The sequence below is a fragment of the Mus caroli genome, unplaced genomic scaffold (assembly GCF_978045245.1).
Source record: "Mus caroli unplaced genomic scaffold, Mus_caroli_1 scaffold_10, whole genome shotgun sequence".
NCBI lineage: Eukaryota > Metazoa > Chordata > Mammalia > Rodentia > Muridae > Mus > Mus caroli.
In genome coordinates, this window is record NW_028227265.1 from 52,364,118 (window position 1) to 52,388,151 (window position 24,034).

General features: G+C 43.2%; 1 protein-coding gene across 4 annotated transcripts in view; it reads left to right on the forward strand.

Moving 5' to 3' along the window:
* Arhgap10 (Rho GTPase activating protein 10) overlaps positions 1–24,034 on the forward strand; it is a 262,769-nt gene that overhangs the window by 147,503 nt on the left and 91,232 nt on the right. For 3 of the 4 annotated variants that reach the window (XM_085843806.1, XM_021169585.3, XM_029480514.2), the window contains 3 exons: positions 5,277–5,351; positions 11,740–11,827; positions 18,802–18,860. In XM_085843806.1, coding sequence (XP_085699932.1) covers positions 5,277–5,351; positions 11,740–11,827; positions 18,802–18,860 — 222 coding nt within the window. The remainder of the gene's footprint in view (positions 1–5,276; positions 5,352–11,739; positions 11,828–18,801; positions 18,861–24,034) is intronic. The other variant, XM_085843807.1, reaches the window with a different exon arrangement.

Genomic DNA, 24,034 nt, shown 5'->3' on the forward strand with positions numbered 1-24,034 from the left:
TTAGTGCACAGCCACTCCAGTCTTTGCTGGCTTCTGGGTGGTTCTGCCATCCACTTTCATGCATCTTTTCCTTGGTCCCAGGTAACCTTGCTTTGCCTCCCCTTCCCTTCTTCATCTGCATGAGCCAGTAGGTGCAGCCCGTGTTAGCAGCTTCACAATGTCCCCTGGAGCCAAGTGGACTCTGCCCGAGCAGCAGCTTCCCTTGAATGATGAGAAGAAACTGTAAACAGGCGGCACGAAGATGGGCATCCCTGTGTGGTAGTACGTGGCAGAGCAGACTGTGGGACGGGTCGTGCTCTGTGGGACATATTGGATTTCAGCACACCTGCTGTTCTCAGAGGCTGCAGCTCTAGGCCTCTGTGGAGGTCCAGCCCATGTTTACTTTATGTCTTTGATGAAGAGAAGGGAAATGTTTGTGTGTATAACCACTGTGGAAATGACAATTTTTAACTTAGAAAATTACTACTGTGCACTAGTGAGCATTTATATCCGGGAAAAATGAATGATAGTTTGTATACTTTAACATTTCTAGGTTAAATTTCTGTTTTGCCCTAATCCTTATAAGTTTGATTTAATTTCAAGACATACATATTTTGTGCCCATTGTTTGTATACAAGCTACCATGAAAATAAAACAGAAGACACAATTAAATGAGTATTTTTCTTGGTGAGCTATATACTGGGGAAGAGAAACCCGTGGGTAAAGTATAGGTCTGCATTTGTTTAAAGACTTAAGGTGCCACGCATTTGGGGGTTTACATTTTTTTAAGTTGAAAGGGAACGTGCAATACATAATTGTCTAGTATGGCTGGGTGTGGTGGCTCACACCTTTAATCCCAGCACTCGGGAGGCAGAGGCAGGCGGATTTCTGGGTTTGAGGCCAGCCAGCCAGGGTTATACACAGAAACCCTGCCTCGAAAACAAAACAAAACAAAACAAAACAAAACAAAACAAAACAAAACAAAACAATTGTCTAGTATGTGCTTCTCTGGATTGGCAAGGTGGAAACACTGATTTTAACACAGTGAAAATAGAGTTGAAGTTCTTCATTGAGAGAAGGAAATAAGGAATTGACCTGGAACCAGGCCAGCTCCTCAGCCTTGGTTTCAGGAATTGTGACTTAACCGTATGACTTGTTTAAAAATATATGAAACAACAAATTGGAAGGAATTAATTGTGAGCTATGTTAAAAATAAAAACAACAAAAAGCAAAAAAACAAAAAACAAAAAAAACAAAAACAAACCAAACACCAGGTAGAGTTCTGTGAGATGGTATGAGAAAATTGAGGTTTTTTTTCTGGATTAGGCTTGAATGAGAACTCATTTTGCTCTTTGCCTTGGGAAGCCGGAGTCCTACAGGGCACATGTTTAGTGAACAGTCATGGCACATGGGAAGGTTGGGAGCATGAGATGATCCGTGGTCTTGGCAGCTGAGATAACAGCCGCAGTGCAGCCAGGAAGCACTGTCTGAAGGCATGTATTTGCAGGTAACTGCCTGTAGTCTGAGTAAAACTCTTCAAGAGGTACAGTAGATAGATGGGGTGGGGCCCTGTTGTGGATGTGTAGGGTAGATGGGGGTGGGAGGACCTTACACAGACGTTTCTGCACCAGTAAAAAGGGTAAGGGTGTTGGTGGAATGGCTTCTGGCTGTGTTTCTTTACGAGGATATTGTAATGGTTAGCATGTGCTCTGTGTGCTGTGCACAGGAAGAGTCTTCTAGTATCCTCTGACCTGGTGAATGTAGACAGATAAGGAAGAACTCAAGGCTGACTTCAAAATTGTAACTTTAGGTGATTGGCATACTCTTTTGATTAAAAGAAAGAATTCTGGGGAAAAAAAGGCTGGTGAAGTTGTGCTAACTCACCTGTAGTTTGGCATATCAGTTTCATCTTCCACCATCTATGACTGGTATGTTGTTGTGAACAGGTATGTATGTCTTCCTGGATGAAAGGTGTACTGGTTGGTACGCAGCCTTTAGGAACAGATTAAGAAGAAACAGAAAATCCTATAAGACCCGATGTCTAATGTGCCATTTCCTATAAGACCTGATATCTACCATGCCATTTCCTATAAGACCCGATGTCTACCGTGCCATTTCCTATAAGACCCGATGTCTACCGTGCCATTTCCTGTGAGACCCGATGTCTACCGTGCCATTTCCTGTGAGACCCGATGTCTACCGTGCCATTTCCTGTGAGACCCGATGTCTACCGTGCCATTTCCTGTGAGACCCGATGTCTACCGTGCCATTTCCTGTGAGACCCGATGTCTACTGTGCCATTTCCTGTGAGACCCGATGTCTACTGTGCCATTTCCTGTGAGACCCGATGTCTACCGTGCCATTTCCTGTGAGACCCGATGTCTACCGTGCCATTCCCAGCCTGCCTTTGGACAGGTTTCATTTACATTTATTGGAAAGGAGGAAAGCCGCTGTTGAGGGCTGTGATTCTTCCTTGTACTTTTATTATGTGATAATTAACTCTAGCTCTCGCAGGTTGATGAATTTGAACCTGATTAATTATCCGATGGTAATTACAAGCTCAGAGTGATTAACATTGCTGAAGCAACATTCTTAACTTCATCTCTGTGTGTTTCTGCCACTTTTCATAAATGCTCCAGTTTTGTTTGAATGTGACTTGCCCTTGACTTCGCTGAGGTCAAACTACTTAAATCCTGGGGGGGTGGGGGGGCTTAAAATCCTTAGGATGTGCCCTTAGTGTGGGAAGGAACCGGGCTCAGTCCTTTACCCTTTTGTAGACTGGATGTTCTGATCTTGCTTCATGGAAGTTTCCTGTGTTCTTTTCTCCTTTGGATAGGGGTGTGCTGTCCTTTCCCCTCAGTTGTAGCTATTGCTCCTTCCGGAGGGATTCTCTGCTCCTGGGGTGAATTGTCACTGTTTTGGATAAGTGTGTCTAGACTGTGGGCTAGTTCTGACCTCCTGGTTCCAGTGTGACATTGAGAGAGAAGGGGTGTCAGTTGGGCTCAGGCTGTGACAGCACAGGATTATATATGGTGCAGGATTTATACACAGAAGTCATTTCCTCCATTCCCCTGAGAGCTAAAACTTTAGTAAGCCGTTCGCATGGTTTGTTTTGCACGTGTCCCCCTCGCCTATAGGTGGCAGTTGTCTTCTTATGTCTTCATGTGATCTGCTTAGTCACTGTCTGTTCCCAAAAACCTTTCTTCTAAGGGTTTAAGCCATGTATTTGAAGTTTATGCATCTTTTAAATAACTTCTGTCTAAACACGGGGATCCTGGAGAGAAGGCTTCATGGTTGGGAGCACTGGCTACTCTTCTAGAGGATCCGGGTTCGATTCCTAGAACCCACATGGAGGCTCTGCTGTAACCAGTCACAGAGAATGTGTTTGCCTCTTTGGGTATTGCGTGCACAAGTTGTATGCTTGTATGTGTAGGTAAAATACCCATATACATAAAAAATAAAAATAAAGGTAAAAAAGAATTAAGCACAGGTAGGAACTAGAAATTTAAAGTAGGAGTTTAACATGGAAATGGTTCTGTTTCAGAATTTGGTCTGCAACTGATAGCACCTCCTCCGCCTCCATCACCACATACACACTATTTGAGAAGCTACAAAAATAAATAAGAAAGAGCTGGGGATATGGTTTAGTGGTACAGCGCTTGCCTAGCATGCTTGAAGGCTTAATTCATCTCAATATTGCCAGGAAGAAGTAAAAAGGAAACGATTGCGTGGGATTGATGGCTCAGTGAGTTCAGAGCCTCCACACCCTTACCCACACAGAAGCCAAGCATGGCAACGTGCACTGTGACCACAGTGCCATGTGATACAGATGATTTGATTCCTGTTTCTGCCCAGCTAGTCTGTCCATAACAGTGAGCTATAGGATCAGAGAGAGACCCTGCCTCAGAAAATACTGAGATAGAGAAGCTGCTGAGGCCAAGACATCTTGATGTCAGCCTTTGGCTTCCATGCGTGCCTACACACACACACACACACACATACACACATGGATAAAGAGGACTGCATACTGCAAGAGAAAGAGAATACTGATTTTGACGGAGTGATGAAAGTTTGTGTGTATAGTGTGCTATGAGTTACAAACGTGTGTTCACACCATCTTCTTCCCATCCCAGTATAGCACAGGAAATGCTTTTCCTTGTTCCTAGACCACCCAGAAACTGGAAGTGTCCTGATGTGCTCATGTCTAGGTAGATCTGAACCCAGACCTTTGGACCCTGCATTAGTCTTGTTCCACCGCATGCAGGGAGGTTAAGAGTGTAGTCCCTGTGAGCAGAGCCCATGCATGACCTTTGGTGATTAGGTTTTTGTGTTCTGAAAAGCTAGGGATTAGAGACACTTCGTTGGCAGCCAGTATGTTCTTGTTAGCTTTCACATTTGTGGTGCAGAAAGCAAGCACACAGAAAGCTGTAACTCTCTGAGAGGAAAGAGACAAAGCCATATTTTGGAGCATCTTCTTTGTTAGGGAACATTCCAGACATAAAAAGTAATATTGCTATAGTGAGCTCCCAGCTCCCAGTTTTTAAGTCCTGGTTCAACAGTTGGGTGAGTTTTGGAATGCTTCATCTATCCCTTTCTTCCCCTCAAAGCAAATCTCTCAAGGAGCATTTAAGATGTGCCGATTTAAAACACGGACATTTTCTCACCTAACCTACTGTAGCTTCCTGATCACTTCCGAGTGTCACTTAACTGTGAGAGTCCACGTGAAGACATTTGTTCTATACATGTTGCACACATGAAGCTCTGCTGGAGAGTAACTTCTCTTTCCTTTGTCTTTTGTGTTCAAGGTTTTCAGGTTTCAACAGAGAGTGAACACATTAAGTTGAATTATTGATTCATTTCGATGGAGTTTATGGCAACTCTCTCTTTTAAACACACAGATCCAGTGCTGGTCTTCAGGAATCATCTAAACACTTTCTTCTGTGTACTTATCCACTTTCCAAGAAAAACCAAGCAAATAAATAAATAAATAAACAAAACCATGGAAGTGCACCTGTAGGCACCACATCAGGCTGTGTTTCAGCATGTTCTCATAGCTGTGGGCATCCTTATCCATGTGGAGTTCTGCTGCATGTGGCATTCATCTTTGGGTCACAGCTCACATGCGAAGCTAATATACCACTTTGACAATGAAAACACTTGTTTTTGTCAAATATTTTTATAGTCTGCAGGAATGCTGCTGTTGCGAGTTATCAGACATTTTTGGAATGCAACTGTTTGGTAGCTTTTGACACACAGTGGTCTTATAACCTGCTAACCCTATTTCTCTCTCTCAATAGGTATAAATGACCAAGGACTGTACAGAGTTGTGGGGGTGAGTTCAAAGGTCCAGAGACTTCTGAGTATGTTGATGGGTATGCCTCTTTAATCATTTTTCCATGCATTAACTGTTTATGCTCATTGACTTTGCAACTTAATATTTGATATATATGATGTACTTAGGAGTACATCTTCTCTTGTACCACTTACTTGGGTGGGTTGTGTCCTCAGTGAAGGCTGAGATTATCCACGTTCCTGGTACTTAATAAGCAATAGGACAGAAGAATGCATCTCATAGGTACATGCCTCTCACGGTAGAGTTGGAGTCAGGCCTCTGTGTGCTCTGCATGGTTTCCAGATTGCCTGTCCAGAATCCTGACAGTACTTTTGGTTAGACAAGATCACTGGGACTCACTCATTTTTAGTTTCGCAAACTGTCATCTGTCAGGGAGGGCCTGTGTCTCGGGGATTCGTTGTTTGCAGTTCTCACCAGGCTCTTCTCCAGAACCATGCTCCATCTGTGCTGATAACACAGCGTTCCTTGGCATCGCAGACTGGAGGACGCCAGGAGTGAATTCATTTCATTGCCCCAGACATTCTGTGAATGACACAGCGCTTTGCATTACCTGCTGCTGTCTGTGCCGTGCAACCTGTAAGATGCTGCAAATCTTTCCTGGCCTAGAGCAGGCTGCCCTTGAGGGATGGCCTGGCTATCAGACTAATCTGTCATTTTGGCCTTGCTATGTAAGAATTTGATATCTCACTCTTAATTAGTCAACACCAAGAATGCCCCCAGGTGAGCTGGGAACTCATTTGAATCTGTTTGTATGAGAAGCTCACTTTGGAAAGTGTAAACTAAGATGAACAAAACCAAGTGACAGGTTTTGGGTAGCGCTGCTTCTTGGGTGTTGTGTGAATCAAGAGTTTCATAAGCAAGCACGTTTCAAGCCACGGACCCCAGGAAAAGTTGCCCATTGTCACTTGCATGTTTTGCTAGAATATATTCACTTATGTGGCTGTTTCCATTTTCTGCCTCTCGTTTAACTTGGGTATGCAGTTCTGGCAGACATATTTTCCTTTTTACCATTAGTGGGCTCCAGATTAAAATAGTCAGGTTGCCAGTAGTCCGGGAGCAGCTGGAAGAATTTAATGGGAGTGCAGCATCTGCTTTTACTTAATTTTAAAATTAGAAACACTAACTTGGTGTTACAATGCTTAAGACTGGATAATGACGTTATTATCAGAATACATTTAAACAAAAAGGCACATTTTGGAGTCAATCGGTCAAAGCGACCCTGGCTTTATCTGATCACTACTTTGAGCACACTCAAGGAAACTTTGAACACAGATATTTCTGTGCTTACCACAAAGAGTTAAATTGTCTTGAAATTTGTTCTTAATCTCACAGAATTTTACATGTACAGCACCGTTTAGTTCCGATGGGAGTTCCTCTGCTCTTGGGAAAATCCCAAGGCAGTCTTCAACTCACAGAATATTTTAAAATTGCAAAGCCCTCAAAAGTTCATGACTTGGAAGGGTCTGGGAGATGGCTCAGTAGTGTTTGCAGTCTAAGCATAAAGATGTGAGTTTAGTTTCTAAGACCTACATAGAAGTTACACTGGTACACTTGTAACTCCAGTACTCGGTTGTGGGAAAGACAGGCTTGCTGGTCAGTAGGTCTAAACAGTGAGCCCAAGGTTCCATTAGAGACTCTCCTCTCTTCTCCTCCCCTCCCCTCCCCTCCCCTCCCCTCCCCTCCCCTCCCCTCCCCTCCCCTCTTCTCTTTCCTCCCTCCTTCCCTCCCTCCCTCCCTCCCTTTCTTTCTTTCCAAAAAAAAAAAAAAAAAAAAAAAAGCCACAGAGAAAGATGCTTAATATCGACCTCTGACCCCTGTATGTGCACGCATGTATAAGTTCATCTGCATGTAGGTGTCTGAGCACACACATACAAATAAGCATGTGCATAAACATAGACACCTAGAAAACTGTCTTTTTTCCTTTTTCAGAGAAGTCGAGACATAGGCATGTTAGGATGCCATTCCGTTGTTGGCAGGGAAAATGGTGTATTTTCAGTAACATTGAGCAAACAGAGGAAGTTAGAGAATTGGTGCAAAGATATCAATTTGTTATTTCCTTATTAAATAATTCATTTAAGAGGGCTCTGCAGTGTGGATTTCTTAATCTGTGGGTAACTGGTAATAGGAGTCAGATTGTCCGAAGTGTAGCCACAATGCCACTCTGAGTTAGTTACTAATGGAAACCTTAGCCTTTGACAAAATAGATGTCCTCACTGCTTGCTGGTCAAATTAGAGTTCTCTTAAGGTATTCCTTTCATTCTGATAAGGTATCCAGCATCCAATGATTCAGCATCACTTTAAAAAGCATTTTAGAGCTCCAGCAAAGCTGTGTACACATCTGCAGCTGTTCTCAGTGACTTTTCTGTTTACATTGTGTTAAGGTTACATCCTAAAAGGAGGCAGGGCATGAACCTGCCAAATGCTTAATTTCTTCTTAAAGCCAACCAGTGTCTTCTGGGGAATTCTCAAAAGTATTATGTTCGTTTCAGATTTGTAAATTTTTCAGAGCACATTTTACTGATAATGGAATTTTCTTCATGAACAATGAAAACTAATTGAATTTTTAAGCATCTTGGAAAAACCATTTTATGTTTTTAGAAGAGGGCTGTATTTACTTGAGACCTGTTTAGATATTACAGAAAAATGATTACCATTTTAACATCAAGTTTTATCATTTCTTTTTCAAATGTCTTAAGTGTTCTCTAGACACTCAGATGTAAAAGTTGGTAGTGATTCCCAAGGCTTGAATTCCGTTTCATATCTTGCATCTCTTGCTGCCTCCCTTCCTTCCTGTGATGTTTTCCCCTTTGCTGTTTAAGATTAAAATAATTAAGAACATTTCTCCGTTCTGTTCCCCTCTCCCTTTGCCCTAGGACCTCCTCAGCCCCTTTTCCTTCCTAATCCTCTCCTCAGGCTCGCTAACCTTCCTCTTCTGTCCACAGGAGATGTCAGGAGATATTTTCTTCTCCTTCAGGCCAGGTCCAGGAGAAGCCTGTGGACCAACACATGGTGTCATCTGTTTCTGCTCCCCTGAGCCTTGCACTCTCTGAGTGACCGCTCTCCTAGGGCGAAGCCACCTTCCTTCCTTGCCCCCCTACTGTCTGTAGTCAGGGAGAAGGTGTTCTTTCTTTCTCTCTTTTTAAAATATAAACACATAGCTGACTAGGAAGGCAAAGAGAAACAGCAGGGGGACATCTTGGTGAATAAGTGGCAGTTCTTAGTGGGGTAAGAGTGTGAAGATGAGTTACCACGGTGAGGGGTGGATAGGAACTGGTATGATGTAGAAGTGCCCGGTAGTCTTTCTTTTTCCCACATTAGAACAAAGCCTGAGCAGAGCAGGGGAAACCTGGAGAAACTGTGCTCTTAGCATGTCTGGTCTGCTGGACTTTGCTATTTATAATCCTGGTTTACAAAAGACTAGGTGGTTTTTATTGCCTTTTAGATACAGAACTGTAGAAAACAAAAATAACAGAATTTTAATTTAAAATGTTTTCTTGTTTACTTTGTTGGACAGTTCTGTTACATAGAGCAGAGGGAAGTGAGCTCAGCAACTGGAAATGATTCGAGGCGATAAAGCATATTTATAAAACACATGCACTCTCTGCTTCTTCAACTCTTCAAAGGAAAAAAAAAATGGCCCAAGTCTGTGGTGGCTAGGGCGCTGACTCCCTGTTAGCCAGGGTTTGCAGTGAGCATGGGGCACACACCTCAGCTTCAAGGCAGTGAGCAGTGGCCATGCAAGAAGGACTCAGTAAGAAAGGGCCGGCTCTTTGGTCGTGTGCTTGTCAGTTTAGATTTCTAACTAATGCATTATGCTGTTCTTTGGTCAGGGAAGAAACATAAGTCCCCTCCCTTGTGGAGGAACACATACCCTGAATGAACACTCTAAACATATTTTAGGTGTGAATCCTAAATAAACTAACAAATTCTACTTAGCTCACTGATTGGGAAGGACTGCCAGGGATGATTGAGCTATTTGAAAACAGCGAGCATTTAATAGATGATTAATTACATAGACATAGTCATTAACTTCTGAAGTGACAGCTGCTTTTGTTCTGTGAATTTAGAAGGATGACTTAGTTTTCCATAGAAAGAATATGAATCTCAAAATAAAGAATGATAGGTTAGTAGAAACTGGAAATAAAAGAGTTCCTCTAGAAGCCTCATGGATTTCAAAATGGTGATCTGCTTGTAACAAGTTTATTGAAAATGTTATCTGCTTTGTATGTTAAAGTGAGATTTTAAATAATTGATTTAATGAGAGGCAGAATATTCAGTTACCGAAGTAATTGGTTGGCAAAGTGTGAGAACAGAATTATTTAGTCCTAGTTATAAAGGATTGCATCTTTAATCAGGGTGCTTAATTTGATTTCTCAAATGTATCTGTGCCTTGCCTGACAGGCTCAATAACAAATGAGTTCTGTTGTAGGGACTGATCAAAATGGAGCCAACCCGTGTCAGTCACCATTGTAGTTCATTGCCTGTTGCAGTCAGCTGCGGTAATCAAATGCTGGCGGGCCTCCCATGTCTCCAGACCTTTGAGTAATTGACTTCATACATGTGGTGTTGTGGCGTAAACTAGCCATCACTTCCTGTTTGATCTTCAGAAAGTTTGAGTCCATCATGGAGCGGTTGTCCCTTTGTGGTCATGCCCATGCCTACAGCTCTTCAGACAGCGGGCCACAGCTGGGGTGGTAGTTCCAATTGGACAGCCTTTCCTTTTAGTGTTCCTCCTAAAAAGGAAGTACCAGCAGGGTACCATTTTCCCTGCAGAAACACGTCTCATGTGAGGAGGGGGACATCTGGAGACAGCTAGTTCTTTGTTTCTAGCTGAGGCATTGCTCTGGAGGGAGGGAGAAGGGGGTCTCTTCTGTACGTTGCCTATGGTCTCCTTCTCCCTGGATGAGTGTGGGAAGCCCATCAGATTTGTAGCAATGGCTACAAATGCCCTTCTTTATAACCTGTTTTCTACCTCTCCCTTCGGGAAGAGGACCATCATGGGTGTCCCTCCCTGTGATGGCCTGTCTATGGCAGCAACCTACTTTTAACAATTCATGTAAGTCTGCCCACGCCTTGATATGTTAGGATGCACACACCAGTTTAAAGGATCGTTTACAATGCTCAGATCTCTTTGGTTCAGATGAGGATCTGGAACTTGGGTGGATTTGGGACTCCCTTGCTTGGAGTGATTTATTGGTCCAAGCTGGTAGAACATTGAAGCTCAGCTTTGGAATACCCAGGTTGCCGGCCATGCTGGTATGCTGGGCATGCTGGCCCAGATGGAGAAGGGCAGCAGCATGCCCAGTGTTCTCCTTTACTGCGGTTCTGTTTGATTTCAACCCCTCCAGCCCTCCCTCTTCCATCTTTTTTTTTTTTCTGTTTGTTCTTATATACATCCAGTGCCCCCACATCCACTTAAGGGTTTTTGTTTGTTTGTTTTTTGTTTTTTGTTGTTTGTTTGTTTTGTTTTGTTTTGAGTCGGGGTTTCTCTGGAGTACAACTGGCTGTCTTAGAACTAGCTCTGTAGAACAGGCTGGCCTTGAACTCACAGAGATTTCCTTGCTTCTGGGATTAAAGGTGCAAGCCACTAACAGCCAGCTATATACCTTTCCTTTAGAACCCCAGCTATTTCTAAAAGAAACAAAGTATCAGAAACACAGATTTCCGACAAAGAAAGCTAGTTTTGTGGGTGGGTGAATGGCTTGTAAGGTTGAAGTGAAGGCTTATATAGATAATCCTCTCACTCACATGAATTGTAGACTTTGCTTTTTTACTTTTTATCTTAATTGGAACTATTTTTTTCCAATACAAGGAAGTAAAAATTGTACATGTTGATATAGTAACATGGTATATTATTAACACATTTACATTGTAGGACATTACAATGAGATTAAACCCTAAGTAGCCTTTTGAATCTCTGGTGTTGAGTTTCTCTTTGGGTTGATCATGTGTTAACCTGCAGAGAACTGCTGTAAGGAATACAAGTGCTAGAATGTGAGACCATACTGATTACTCCCTCTCCCATTGACTTGCTGCCATTCAACACCCCTTTGCCTTAATGGTGATAGTGTTTCTCACAAAATACTCAGGACATAGTGATAGTACCAGTGGAGACAAGCCCCACGCACTCGCCCTAAGCTGTTGCCGCTGAGTGTCAGCTTCGTTTCCCACGAGCTGTCCTGTTGAAATGCCATACTTTGTCTCATCCTTCCTCATCTTGTCTACATCTTAGATCCTTTTGTCTCTCCCGCAGGCTTTCTGCAGCCCTAGGGTTATCTATGAATAGAGCATAGCTTGTGCTTTCATTAAAAGATTGCATACAATACGTTTCTTGAGAAACTGTTGTTTGACCACTTAAAATTGGATGGTCAGGTTTTTAATTTTTTTTTCCCCTTGCTGTTCACCAGATGTGAAAATGTGCAATGAGCTGGACCTGGAGAATTCTGCAGATTGGGAAGTGAAGACAGTAACAAGTGCCTTGAAGCAGTATCTGAGGTGAGCTGTCACACCAGGCACCTGCCTGACAGAAGTGGCAGGAGTCATATTGACACTTACTGATACGAGAAGTCTACAAGGTGTCCAATAATGTTCCAGAAAATGAGACCAGCAGTGTCTTAGTCACTGTTTTGTTGCTGAAGAGACGCCACAGCCAAGGCAACTTATAAAGGAAGGCATTTAATTGGGGGCTTGCGTACAGAATGACAGAATTAGTCCATGGTCATTATGATGAGAGGCATGGTAGCAGGCAGACAGGCAGGCAGGCATGGCGCTGCAACAGTAGCTGAGAACTCACATCTGATCCATAAGTTGTAGGAGCGCACGCACGGAGGGAGAGGGAGAGGGAGAGTGGGGGAGGAGAGGGAGATGGGGAGAGTAGGGGAGAGAGAGAGAGAGGGTCTGAAATGGAGTTTTGAGCCCTCAGATTCCACCCTCAGTGATACAGTCTCTCTAATTAGTTCTCACCTATTAATCCTCCCCAACCAGCTCTATTCACGGGGGCCCAAATGTTCAAATATATGAGCCTATGGGGCTGTTATTCAGACTACCACAAGCACCCACTGTTAAATAAACTACAACAGAGGAGCCTTGGATCTTAAAGTAGATGCAGAACATTTCCATTATACACTACGTAGCAACAGTGAGGAAAGCTATTTATTAAATACATTGAATCTCTTATTTATGTTTTAAACTAAAGGGAAGACTGTTTTAATGTCACGATTTTGAATAGAAAAGTATATTATAAGACATAAAAGTTCTTGAAAAGTTTTCTTGATGAGGTTTTTAAGAATTTTTCAGGTGTGTTTATTACAGAAAAGAGCATAGGGCTGGAACGGGAAAGCGTTGTTGTTTCCTATCTTTGGTAAAGGAGCTTCCGAATGAAAGCTACGGTTTGCTGAAGAGCAACAACAGGGTGCAGCGATCACAACTGCGCTTCTCTGCCGTGGCTCTTTGAGGTTTAATATTTCCATGGCAGAAAGGGTGACAGGTGGCGTGACTGGCCAGTGCAGGGCAAATTTAGGCCACACAACAATTGTAGAGTGATTTTTCCCGTGTAATTACATTGGCTCCCATGAGTGCACGAGAATCCACGTTTTACTGTGTAGTTTTTACAGTGATGAAGCCTGTCATACAGTGAGACCCCGAAAGGGGAGCATGGCGACCCCTCGTGGCTCGCTGTGCCGCTCGGGCACACATGCCGCCTTCTTCATTTCAGCTTTTGCCCTGCCATTTTATTTTTGATACTAAAAAGATTTTTTTGCAGATATATTACTATACTAATACACACTTATATGAATAATCTATTTAAAACAGAAAGACTTGTAAAAAGAGTAACCAGAATGTACGTTTTCTCACCATCAACACCGGTACCGTGTTCCTCAGCCTGTGCTCACAGGGTTTAGATGATATTGATAATTCCTGTGGTTGCTGGTCTTTGAGTCTGATTTAAGGCATACAGTCCTCCCTGCCCCTTGCCAGTGGTGCTTCGTGGTGACTGTTTTTAAAATAGAGAGCTGTACATTTTCTGTGGTCTTTTTTACCCTCGTGGTGTTATAGAGCATGGCTTTTTATTTCCTGAAAAATGGTTACACCTATAACCTTTGTTAGGGTCAGATCAAGTCGTACTTAATCAACTTAGTTAAGAAGCCCGTCACAGCGGTGCCACTTTCTTCCTGTTGTCTCATGTCGCCTTGTCACCACTGCTGCTTGTATTCTGAGACTTACTAAAATTTGACATTGGGTTCGGGTATTCTTTACCAGCTTCTGAGCATTTTATCTAAATAAATTTCTCATTCCTAAACTACTGTGTTCATTATTGTTACCCTTAGTGGTTTCAGCAGCAAAAATAAAGCTAGACATGTCTTTGCAGTTCTAGCTTGCCCTGAGTCGTGACTGTGGTTTGGATGAGGGTTGGAATGGCTGAGCTCTGTGCAGTTTGGATCTAAGTTCCCTGGAGAGATAGGTGTTGTGTGAGTGCTGCTCATTGTGGTGTCCCCTCTTGTCCCTGAAGAATGCTGGCAGTGTTTGCACTAGAGGCGGTTGGCCATCTCCAGGATAATTGATGTTATCCGCATACTTCCTCTCATTTATTTATCTTAATTTTGTGTGTCTGGATGTTTTACCTCATGGATGCCTGTGTGCCCTGTGTATGCACTGTCTGTGGAGGCCGGGGGAAGGTATCTGTTCCCTTTGGAACCGGAGTTACAAAGGATTCTTACCTGTTCTGTGTGTGGGTCCTGGGAACGGATTCTGGGTCTTCTGGAAGAGCAGTTAGTAATCTTGACTTCTGAGGCGTCTCGGCAGCCCCTGCGTACTTTTTTTTTTTTTTATCACAGACAGTGGAGGTAGTCTCACATCTGTAGGTAGGGGTTAGAAGGGAGCTATTAATCCCTCCTTCTTTCTGTAAGGAATTATTTGATCCTGTATATAATCTAGGCGTTCTTCAGTAGTGCTGCAGTTGAGAATGCCTATGTTAGATGAGCAGAGGAAAGAGTGGGTGGGATAAGAGTAGAATGGCTGGTCTATTCCTCTCTGGCAGCTGGCCGTGGATCCATCAAACAATACATTGATACGTTATACCTAGTGCGATAACGAAACTGTCCAAATGACAGCTATTGATGGAAAACTCGAGAGTAAACAGTGACCTCTTGAGAGTAAGTTGTGCTTCCGCTCTAACCTCTCAGCTTTTCCCTCTTTGCTTTTCCCTCTTTGCTTTTCCCTCTTTGCTTTTCCCTTGGTGAGAGTTAACTTGGTAAAATCGGGGCTTCGTATTCACCTGCACACTTTGTGTTTGAACCTCGAGAGTCCCTGGACCTGGTTCCTTATCGATGCTGGCCTGGTAGCATTATTTTCCCCTTCTCTCGGTATATCACTTTATCCCACTGAATTTCACTTTAAATCAGCCACTGCATACAGAAAACCATTATGCAACACCGTTATTGTATAACTTGATCATAAATCCAAGCATTCTGCCTGTGTTGAGCGATTTTCCTAACATGTCAGAAAAAAGTGTTATGAGCTGGGAGAGATAGGTGGCAGCCTTTCCTACTGGGCTGTGCTTAGCAACTGTAGGTGCATCAGTTATGATTTAGGTGATATTCTTTTCTGATTGATGGTTCCCCCCTCCCCACCTCTATGTTTCTTATGGAATTGTGGCCAAAGCCAGTAGCCTTTTCTGGCCTGAGAGGCATTGCTATGTATGTGAGAAGGTAAGGATGTGAGGTCCAGAGCCAGCAGCTAGCCAGGGTCAGCGTCCCAGCTCTGTCACTCACAACACCAGCACATAGCTATGAACCACCCCATTTCTTTCCTCTCAGCCTTTGGCCTGTGATGCTCCCTGCACTTGCCAGCTTCTATGGGATGCAAGCGAAGCTAGAGGTGGAGGAGGGAGGGATGCAGCTGAGGTACCCAGCAGAAGCAGAAGCAGCAAAGCAAGCAGCCTGGCTATGTCACAGAACACAACAGAACCAGAGAGCAGTGAGGTGCCCTCCCCACGGTCCCTCCCTTGGTCTCCTGCTGACCTGGGCTGTGAGAGAGGCCTGGCTCCCAGCCCCTGCCTAGGCAGTCTGTGGTTTTAATGACCAGAGATGTGTTCCTTGTCACAGTTTCCCATTCTCGGGCAAAACTGAGCAGTTTGTGAGGTTTCTAGGGAAGTGATTTTTATCTGGAGGTCGCTTCTTTTAAGTGTGGAAGACGGGATGGATTCATAGGGAAGCAAACACCAGCTTGGGTAAATATTGCGATTTGCATCCTCCAACAGATCTGATGGGTGGCCCGGTGGGAGGCTGGGAGATGCAGCGACTCAGTGTAATAAGGTTTGCGTGGAGAACTTGTAATTGTTTTTAATTACTGCTTCCCTAACATTAATGGTATTTGTTTTTAAAGTTGCATTGCCAGCTAGACATGTGGCAGTGATGTAAGTAGAAGACACCGAGACACACGTTCAGTTTTATTGAGGAGGAAATGCCCTTCTCGGTGCTGCTATGGTGTTCGTTTTTCCTTTTCTTTCGACTTAGCACCCAGCCTTTTCTTCTGTGAAAATGGATGCTTTCCCTTCCTCTGCTGTTTCTGCTCCCTGGCCTGTGCTTGGAAACACAACCCCTGAAAACTGTCCTAATGGCTGTGATGTCACTGGCACATTTGTTTTTAGTTAGGAATAAGGGAAAGGAGGTGGGGTGGGGGGAGAGGGGCTGAGACAGCTAGTTCTCTGGGTTGTGACTTGTGGCTATTGGCTATTGGGAGGGACACTTTGTATCCCTGTGTATGCTGGGACCAAGCTGTGTGCAGGAAACATGTATACAAATATTTTTTGTATAGCTTTTTTTTTTAAAAAATAGATTTTTCTTCATGAATCTCAATGCATATTTTATCCTTTTATTAATAACAAACATTGAGGTAGTATATACCTTTTATAGCTTTTATGAAGTATAATTGATTCGAAGTGAGCTGCACCATTGGTAGTATAGATTTTTCATGGGCTTGGTGTCTTTATACTCCTACGAAACCATCACTGTAATCAATACTGAGCCTGTCCATCACCCTTCTAAATTTCCTGTGCTTCTTTGGTGTTCTTTCCTTCATCAATGGCTGCATCCATAGGGAACCTCTATCTGCTCTCCGTCTTTATAAGTTGAACTCTTCAGTGGCTACTTCAAAAACTTATTTTGACTTAGAATAGTTAGAATAATCGTTGTAGCAGGTTGAAATCCATTAATCTATTGATGTGTATTTGGGTGGTCTGTACCTCTTGGCTGCTGTACACAAAACTGCTTAAATGGCTGTGTGTAAATCTTTGAGACAAAGATTTTTCCTCTCTTTTGGGTGAATCCTAGTGGGCCAACACCTGGGCCACGTGGGAGGCATATGCTTAGCTGTTTGGAAAGCAATCAGCTTTGTGACCCACCAACAGTATCCATGACTCCTGCTCCTCGGCGACCTCTGAATGAAGTCACCTTTCTTACATTAGTCGCTCTTGTAAATGTGTGCTGGAGCCTTGTTCTTGAGTGCCCTCAGTGTCTAAAAGTTTCCTGGTGTATCAGCGGGTTTGTCACACTTGTACATTCGTTCCTAGGTGAAATGCCTGCCCGTGTCTTTTCTTATTTAAGAAAAAAGATTACCTTTTGTGAAGTTCTTCATACATCTTAGAAATAAGTCCCCTTTCCTATGTTCCAGTGTCAGTCTCCCTGCATGCACACGCGCACACATTCACGCTGACCAGAGGTCAACTTAAGGTGTCACTGCATTATGTTTTGAGACAGGTTGTTCCATTGAACATAGAGCTTATTGATCGTTTGGACAGCACTTGGTAGAAGGATCCTCGTGCCTCAGTCTCACAAACTGGATGATACCTGTGCAGCACTGCATTCAGCTTTGGATATGGCTGTTCTCGTCCCAAACACTTTACCCACTGAGACAGCTCCTCTGCCTCTCCACTTTTATTGAAATCAAAGAATGTACTGCCTTTGACTTGAACTTTTTTAAATTGAGAGAGATGTGTTTCATGGCCCAGAATATGGTTTCTCTTAGAGACCCAAATTTCCATTTACAGTGTCTGTAATATAGTCTGTGTTTGGGCAGATGGTCACTTAAGTAAAGGGAGTGCACTTAGGTGAGGGAGGTGGGGAGTTTTGCTCAAACATTGTTTCTTGGCCAGTTTCTTTTCTACTTGTCCTGTCAGCGATGAGGACAGAGAAGTTCCAATCTGGACCTGCAGTCGTGGGTTTGCCTGCTCCGTGCAGTCTTGTTAGAGTCTACTCATGTATTTCAGGCTCTGTTGCTTGTTCTGAGTGAGCACTGGGTTTGTTGTCAGTGAGGCAACCCCCTTTCAGCCCGGAGCAACCTTCCTTATTCCTGGCATTATTTGGTGTGTGTGTGTGTGTGTGTGTGTGTGTGTGTGTGTATGTGTGTATGTGTGTATGTGTGTATGTGTGTATGTGTATGTATGCATGCTTGTATGTTTGACTGTGTTTTAAACATTTCAAGATGAATTCTGAGCCCCAGGTTTATAGCCTTTCAAATGCTCACAGTCTCCTGCCCGAGCAGTTCTGCAGATCGACACTTGTTCTCTGGGGGCTATGCAGTTACCATCCCCAGCCTGGCAAAGATATATTAACATATTAGCAGGATTGATGAGAGCTCAGCATCATGCTACTGTTTGCATAATGCAGTTTGCAGAAAACTAAATGCTGTGTGTGTTCCTACACTGCCACCATTCTGATTCTGTCTCACTATTTCATAGCCACAGACTACAATGCTATCTTTTATTATCATCATCATCATCATCATTATTATTATTATTAATGTTTCCTCTTTATCAGTGATTCTCAACCTTCCTAATGTTACAACCCCTTAGTAACCTTCCTAATGCTTCAGCCCCTTAATACAGTTCCTCAAGTTGTGGTGACCCTCAGCCATAAACTTAATTGCATTGTTACTTTATAACTATAATTTTGCTGTGGTTATGAATCATAATGTAACTACATGATATCCAGCCCCAAGGGGGTTGGGGACCACTGGTCTGTATGTATGTATTTAGGTATGAAAATTAGAAAGTTATTTTAATAGGAATATCAAGAGAGAGACTTTGGTTTTGTTTCTTTAATACTTTGTGTGTATTCTTTGGATATCAGTATTTTAAAGATGCCTTTCAAAACTGTGCCTGGATTGCGTAGCTCACATGCAAAGCTAGGTGTCCATAAAGATGCTTTCCAAGATTAGATAGGAAACCTGGTGTGCATGGACCTGGTAAGAATTTGTGCTTGGTTAAGAGTTAACGGAGTCTAGGGGAAATAGCAGTTAGTAGAGCAGTCATTGTGGTTACCTGTCTTTTGGTATGTAAAGCTATCTGGCAGGGAGAGCTGGCATGTTAGCTCAGAAGTGCACAGGAGGTTCAATACACTGTGAATAAACGTAGAGGTGATGTCTGGCTTTGTTTGGTAATTAGACTGTGTTTTTTTTCCTTTTTTTTCCAGGAGTCTTCCAGAGCCTCTCATGACCTACGAGTTACACAGAGACTTCATTGTTCCAGCCAGTAAGTATTCTGTGGGTGTACAAAGACTCAGGGTTGTGGTTGATGGTGTGCACACATTAAATATTCCCACATGAAAACTTAATGGTTTTGCCATCTGTGTTCAAGGGAGAGATCATTTTAGAATTCACTTCCTCCTTATGAAAGTGAGCAAAAAGATTGGCTAACAGATCAACCATGGACCTCAGTGCATACCTGTTGCTTCTTCGCCCCCATAGATGTCAGGCCACAACAGATGGTGGGCTCTGAACTGGTTCTGTCCACATCACACACTCCTTACACTACAGATACATAGTACTGGCTTGAGCTCACTGCTGCAGAACAGGCCAGCGATTGGCTTACAGGAGGTTGGAGAGATGGTGGGTTTGGAGATGTTGTAGTCTGGAGATGGTTTCACATGCAGCCATTTATATGGACATTACAGACAGGATTAGGAGATAATGCCAGAAGCCCAGACTACCTGATAATGAGTTATATAGGATGCAGTTTGGAATGAAAAAGCCGGTAGCTGGTGAACTTTAACTTGAGGTTGGGTGTTTTCTGACTCGTACCCACTGGAGTGTGTGTCTGTGCCAGCACTGTGTACCTGCAGTGTGAGGGGAGAGTGGCCTGCTGCAGACAGGCTGGGTGTGTTCTCTCTCATGCAGCTCTGCTTTTATCCCTAGTGCATGCTGCTTAATCGTTCTTTTGAGGGATACTCATGCTAGGTAATTAAGAGGTAGGGAATTGAGGCTGAGACATATTAAGTAACTGCCAAATTACACAGACCCTTGTGGAAAGTTAGAACTCAACTCCACTAGGTAGATTTTGCAATATTGGTTTTCATAGGTGCCCCAACAGTGGGTGAAATTGTACCTCCACACACCGTGGACATTTTTCATAGATTATGCACTGGCAGTAGCTGAAATTGCACCCCACCCCCCCACCCCCCCCACCCCTGGATCTGTTTTACAGTTAAACTGTTGAAAAACTTACAGCAATCCCAATGGGTCCCATATCACTGTTGCTTGAACATGGCTCTGACTGTTACCTTCTTGTGAGGTCCCAGCTCCAGACTGTGTGAGATTCCTAATCTGTTTCAGAAAGAATCAGTGTGTTGACCACATAACACAACACACAGAAAGAAAGGCCAGAATACAGTTGTGTTCAAAATTATTCCAAAAAAAAAAAAAAAAAAAGAGAACTTCCACGAGCAAGGAAGTGGAAGGATTTCTGGCAAGAACACAAGCAAATGCTTAGTTGTTTTGATTTCTTCCCTGTGGCATTTTTGGCAAACAAAAGAAATTTTTGGCAAACAAAACAAATAGAAATTAAATTTAGTTGGAAGAGTTTCAGGCTGTTTGTCTTAGAGCCTGGAGAAAGCCAGGCTGTGCCAGGTTGCATCCAGAATTCTTGCATTCTGGAGAAAGAGCGATGATGGAATGAGGTTTTAAATCCCCACCAGTCAGTGTCATGAGAATGACTACCATGTGTGACTAACAGTGGAGTGTTCAGAATCCTGATGTCAAACGTCTGTTACCAGATGAGGAAGTTCCTACATAGCAGGAGGCAATGAAGCCCGAAATGTGGGCTTTGCTGCTCTAGTTAGCTGTGTTGCTAATTATCAGTAGATGCCATGGACTCTGTCACCTGCTGGGTCAGAACTCAGCGTTTTCCTCCTGACCTTGTGATCTTGCTGTCATAGCTTGCATCCTGATTTGAATTACGCTTCTACTGTAAAGGAATACTGTAGTTTCCATAGTTGCCCGCATGGACTTGTAGCTAAGTACGCTTGTAGTTGGAAGGGCCCACACTAACCTGCTTTAATGAAAGAAACCACATGTGTTTAATGGCTTTGATTACTTAGGGGTCCAGTGTGTCAGGGCAGTTTGATGTCTCATTTCCCTTTCTTATGAGTCCCTTCCTCTGTACTCCGTGCCTCTTGGGAAAGAGCTTGGGAGTGGTTCCTCTGAGATTGCATATGTCCTTGTTAGTATTGAATGCAGTTACAGAATTCAGATGGGTCTCATTCAAAATGAGCCTCCTTTTGAGTGTTGGTAAATTGGGATTGTGGTTAAACTATCATTTTCCATTGGTCACAACACAGCTTCCCTTGCTTTGTTCCGTGTCTGTGAGCTCAGTTGACAGCTAAAGTGACCCCACGCTGCCAGCCTTTGTTGTTGCGCAGGGTATGATTCTCCACTGTGTTTTGTTTCCCTCTCTTCTGTGGCATGAGAGTCCTCCTTCTCTCCTAACAGGAGACTTCTGGCCTCTGCCATTTTCTCTCATTGCTTTATTTTCTATCATCTTCTGTCAAGTACGTGAGTTTATAATACAAAGATAAGAATTTGGTTTTATATTTTCACTACAAAGTATGTATTTTTTTTCTTATTGTAAAAGAAAAACTGAGCTGTTAGTATGGGAACATGTGAGAGGCATTTTTCAATTTCAGAATTGAAAGCCTTAAACTATTAGCCACATTTATTTGGTTTACTAAATGAACCTATCCACAAGAAACTATACTATACTTTTGGGGGTAGAAGCATACAAGCCACAAATATCTTGACTTAGTCTGTGCAAGAATTGAAAGGATTGTGTCACCTGTGCAAAGCTGGTAGCATCTACCTGGAAGACTTCCTCTGTGAAGCCTATTGCCTTTCAGATTACGATGTAGTCCATTCTCTGTAGCCTACAGTCTCTACAGTGACTGTAGAGTCTCAGCGGTGAGCATGGACCCATCTTTCTGGGTTGGACTCACATTGGACTTAGCATGAGATAGACACCTTAATCCTGGTGCCTGGTGCTGGGTACTTAGAAACCTCCCAGCAGTTGCTCAAACGAGAATACTTGTATTTCTGGGTTGTGCCTGTGCTTTCTGTGGTCAGGATGCTTATGCAGCACCATGTCATTTCTGAGGAGAGACAACTAACTAACTTAGGAGTCAGGGCATGAAATTTGCCTAACCAGAGCCTTCCATTCCCTTCTGGTTGGGACATACACAAGGAAGGTTATGTGGGCATTACAGGGGTTGAACATGCAGTGTCTCCTGTTTCCTGTAGCTGGGTGTGTTCATTTTACAGTAGGTGAGACCACAGGAGAACCGTAGTACCTTTTGCATGGTGACTGAGACTGGTGTCTCCCAAAGGAACCACTCCTTCGTAACTTCCTTACATTACAATTGTATTGACATATATCACTTACATATTAAAATAATTTAACATCCTCTGCCTGTGTGTTTCTGTTAAGCTCTAGTAAACTTGCTTACACTCCAGCCTCTGTTGTTAGGATATTGTAAGTGAATAGACACAGAGGTGTGGTGATGCCCACGTGTCGTTTCCCAATTGATTTATTTCTCTATCACAGCAAACTCTCTAATAAAGTCTCTGGCACATAACAGGAATTTAGTGTATGGTTAGTTAAATACCATAGCTAAAAATGATGCATTTTAATCTTTTTCAGCTGATATCAATGAAAATACTGCAAGATGCATATAGTGTAAGTGATGGAAAAAATGTAATTTAGCAAAATTTTGGAGGTAGAAGGACTATGTTACATTATGGAAGTACCTATTAATGGAAGGATATAATGTCAAAACAGAGTAAGTTGAAAAGCTAAAAAAGCAGACACAGGAAAAGACAGGTATGTGCATGAGATACACACACACACACCCAGAGGAAGGCAGAGAGAGACAGAGAGACAGAGACAGACACACACACAGCTCTGAGCGAGATACCGACCTGGTGAACTGTCGTAGGCTCCTGGGAGAGGCGCTTGAGACGTGAGGGGAACCCTTCCTCTCTCAAACAGCTTTAAAATGTTGTTCGTGCTTAGACATGGAGAATACCATCACTAGAGGGCAGGAAACTTATCTCTTTGGCTTATATTTCTAAGTGTTGAATCCCAAAATAACAAACTTGAATTTCATTGTAGGAAGCTGCTTATTAGTTCCCCGGTAGGCTCCAAAGCTAGCGTTCTTCCATCACAAAGCCTCCAGAGTTCTAAATCTTTGATAATAAAATTGCTGTCTTTGACAGTCTTCATTTTGGTGGAGCCTATGACTACTTCTTCAGAGTTTCTGCTTTTATTTTGTTATTCAAAAATCAAGCTGGGCAGTGGTGGCGCACGCCTTTAATCCCAGCACTTGGGAGGCAGAGGCAGGTGGATTTCTGAGTTTGAGGCCAACCTGGGCTACAGAGTGAGTTCCATGACAGCCAGGGCTACAGAGAGAAACCCTGTCTCTAAAAAACAATAGCAGCAAAAAAAAAAAAAAAGAAAGAAAGAAAGAAAGAAAGAAAGAAAGAAAGAAAGCATTGGCTTGAGAGTATGTTCTTCTTACTAATAAATTTCAACATTATGCAGTCATCTTAGTTGACTTCTGTAGGTTTTTATATAAAGCCTCTGTAGTAAGCAGTCCTTTTGCTTCTACTATTTTGATGTTTGCTAGTTGAGGCCTTCTGTGGCCTGCAGGGCTAGCGAGTTCTTAGGTACACATTCTGGTCCCTCTTCACATACTGATAACCATGTGTTCAAACACATAACAAAGCCATGTGTTCTCCCTGGCTGGCATTCTCATTGTTGGCCCATATTATAGTCACCTGAGGACAACTCACTTGTCTCAGTTCCCTCAGAAGTGAGAATACCAGTGCTAGCCTTTCTTGCCCTGTGAATCTGGACCCTCCCAACACCATCCTGTAGGAACCCCTGCCTCTGTCCCTCCTTCCCTTTATGCCCCGCTTCCCCGTGGCACTTCCTTGCAGAGTCCTATGTGGTTTGTGTGCCTTCTCTTGGTTAGGTATTGCAAAACGCACACTTTGTCTTCTGTCAGCATTCGTTATCATACATCATCAAAAATAAGGCATGAGTTCAGAACTGCCCCTTCCTGAGGCACGTAAGTGATGTAACCTGAGCATCAATTTTGGGGGAGATTCACTTGAGCCTGTAGCTAGAAGGGTTGATATTGGACTTGTGTTTCCTGGTGGATTGCCAAAGACTGGCGAGTGTCATGTGAGCTGCAAGCTCACTAGAAAGGGTGTTTTTCAGGGGGCTGGCTACTGGAGCTGCCTGTGCTGTTAACACCAACCTGGGAAAGGCAGGCCTGGTGCATGCCTGAAGCTGTGTGAGAGGTACCTGAAAAGTAGAGGGACATTCTAACCGTAACAGTGGTGACAAAGATACTTTAATTTTCTCCAAAAGTTGCC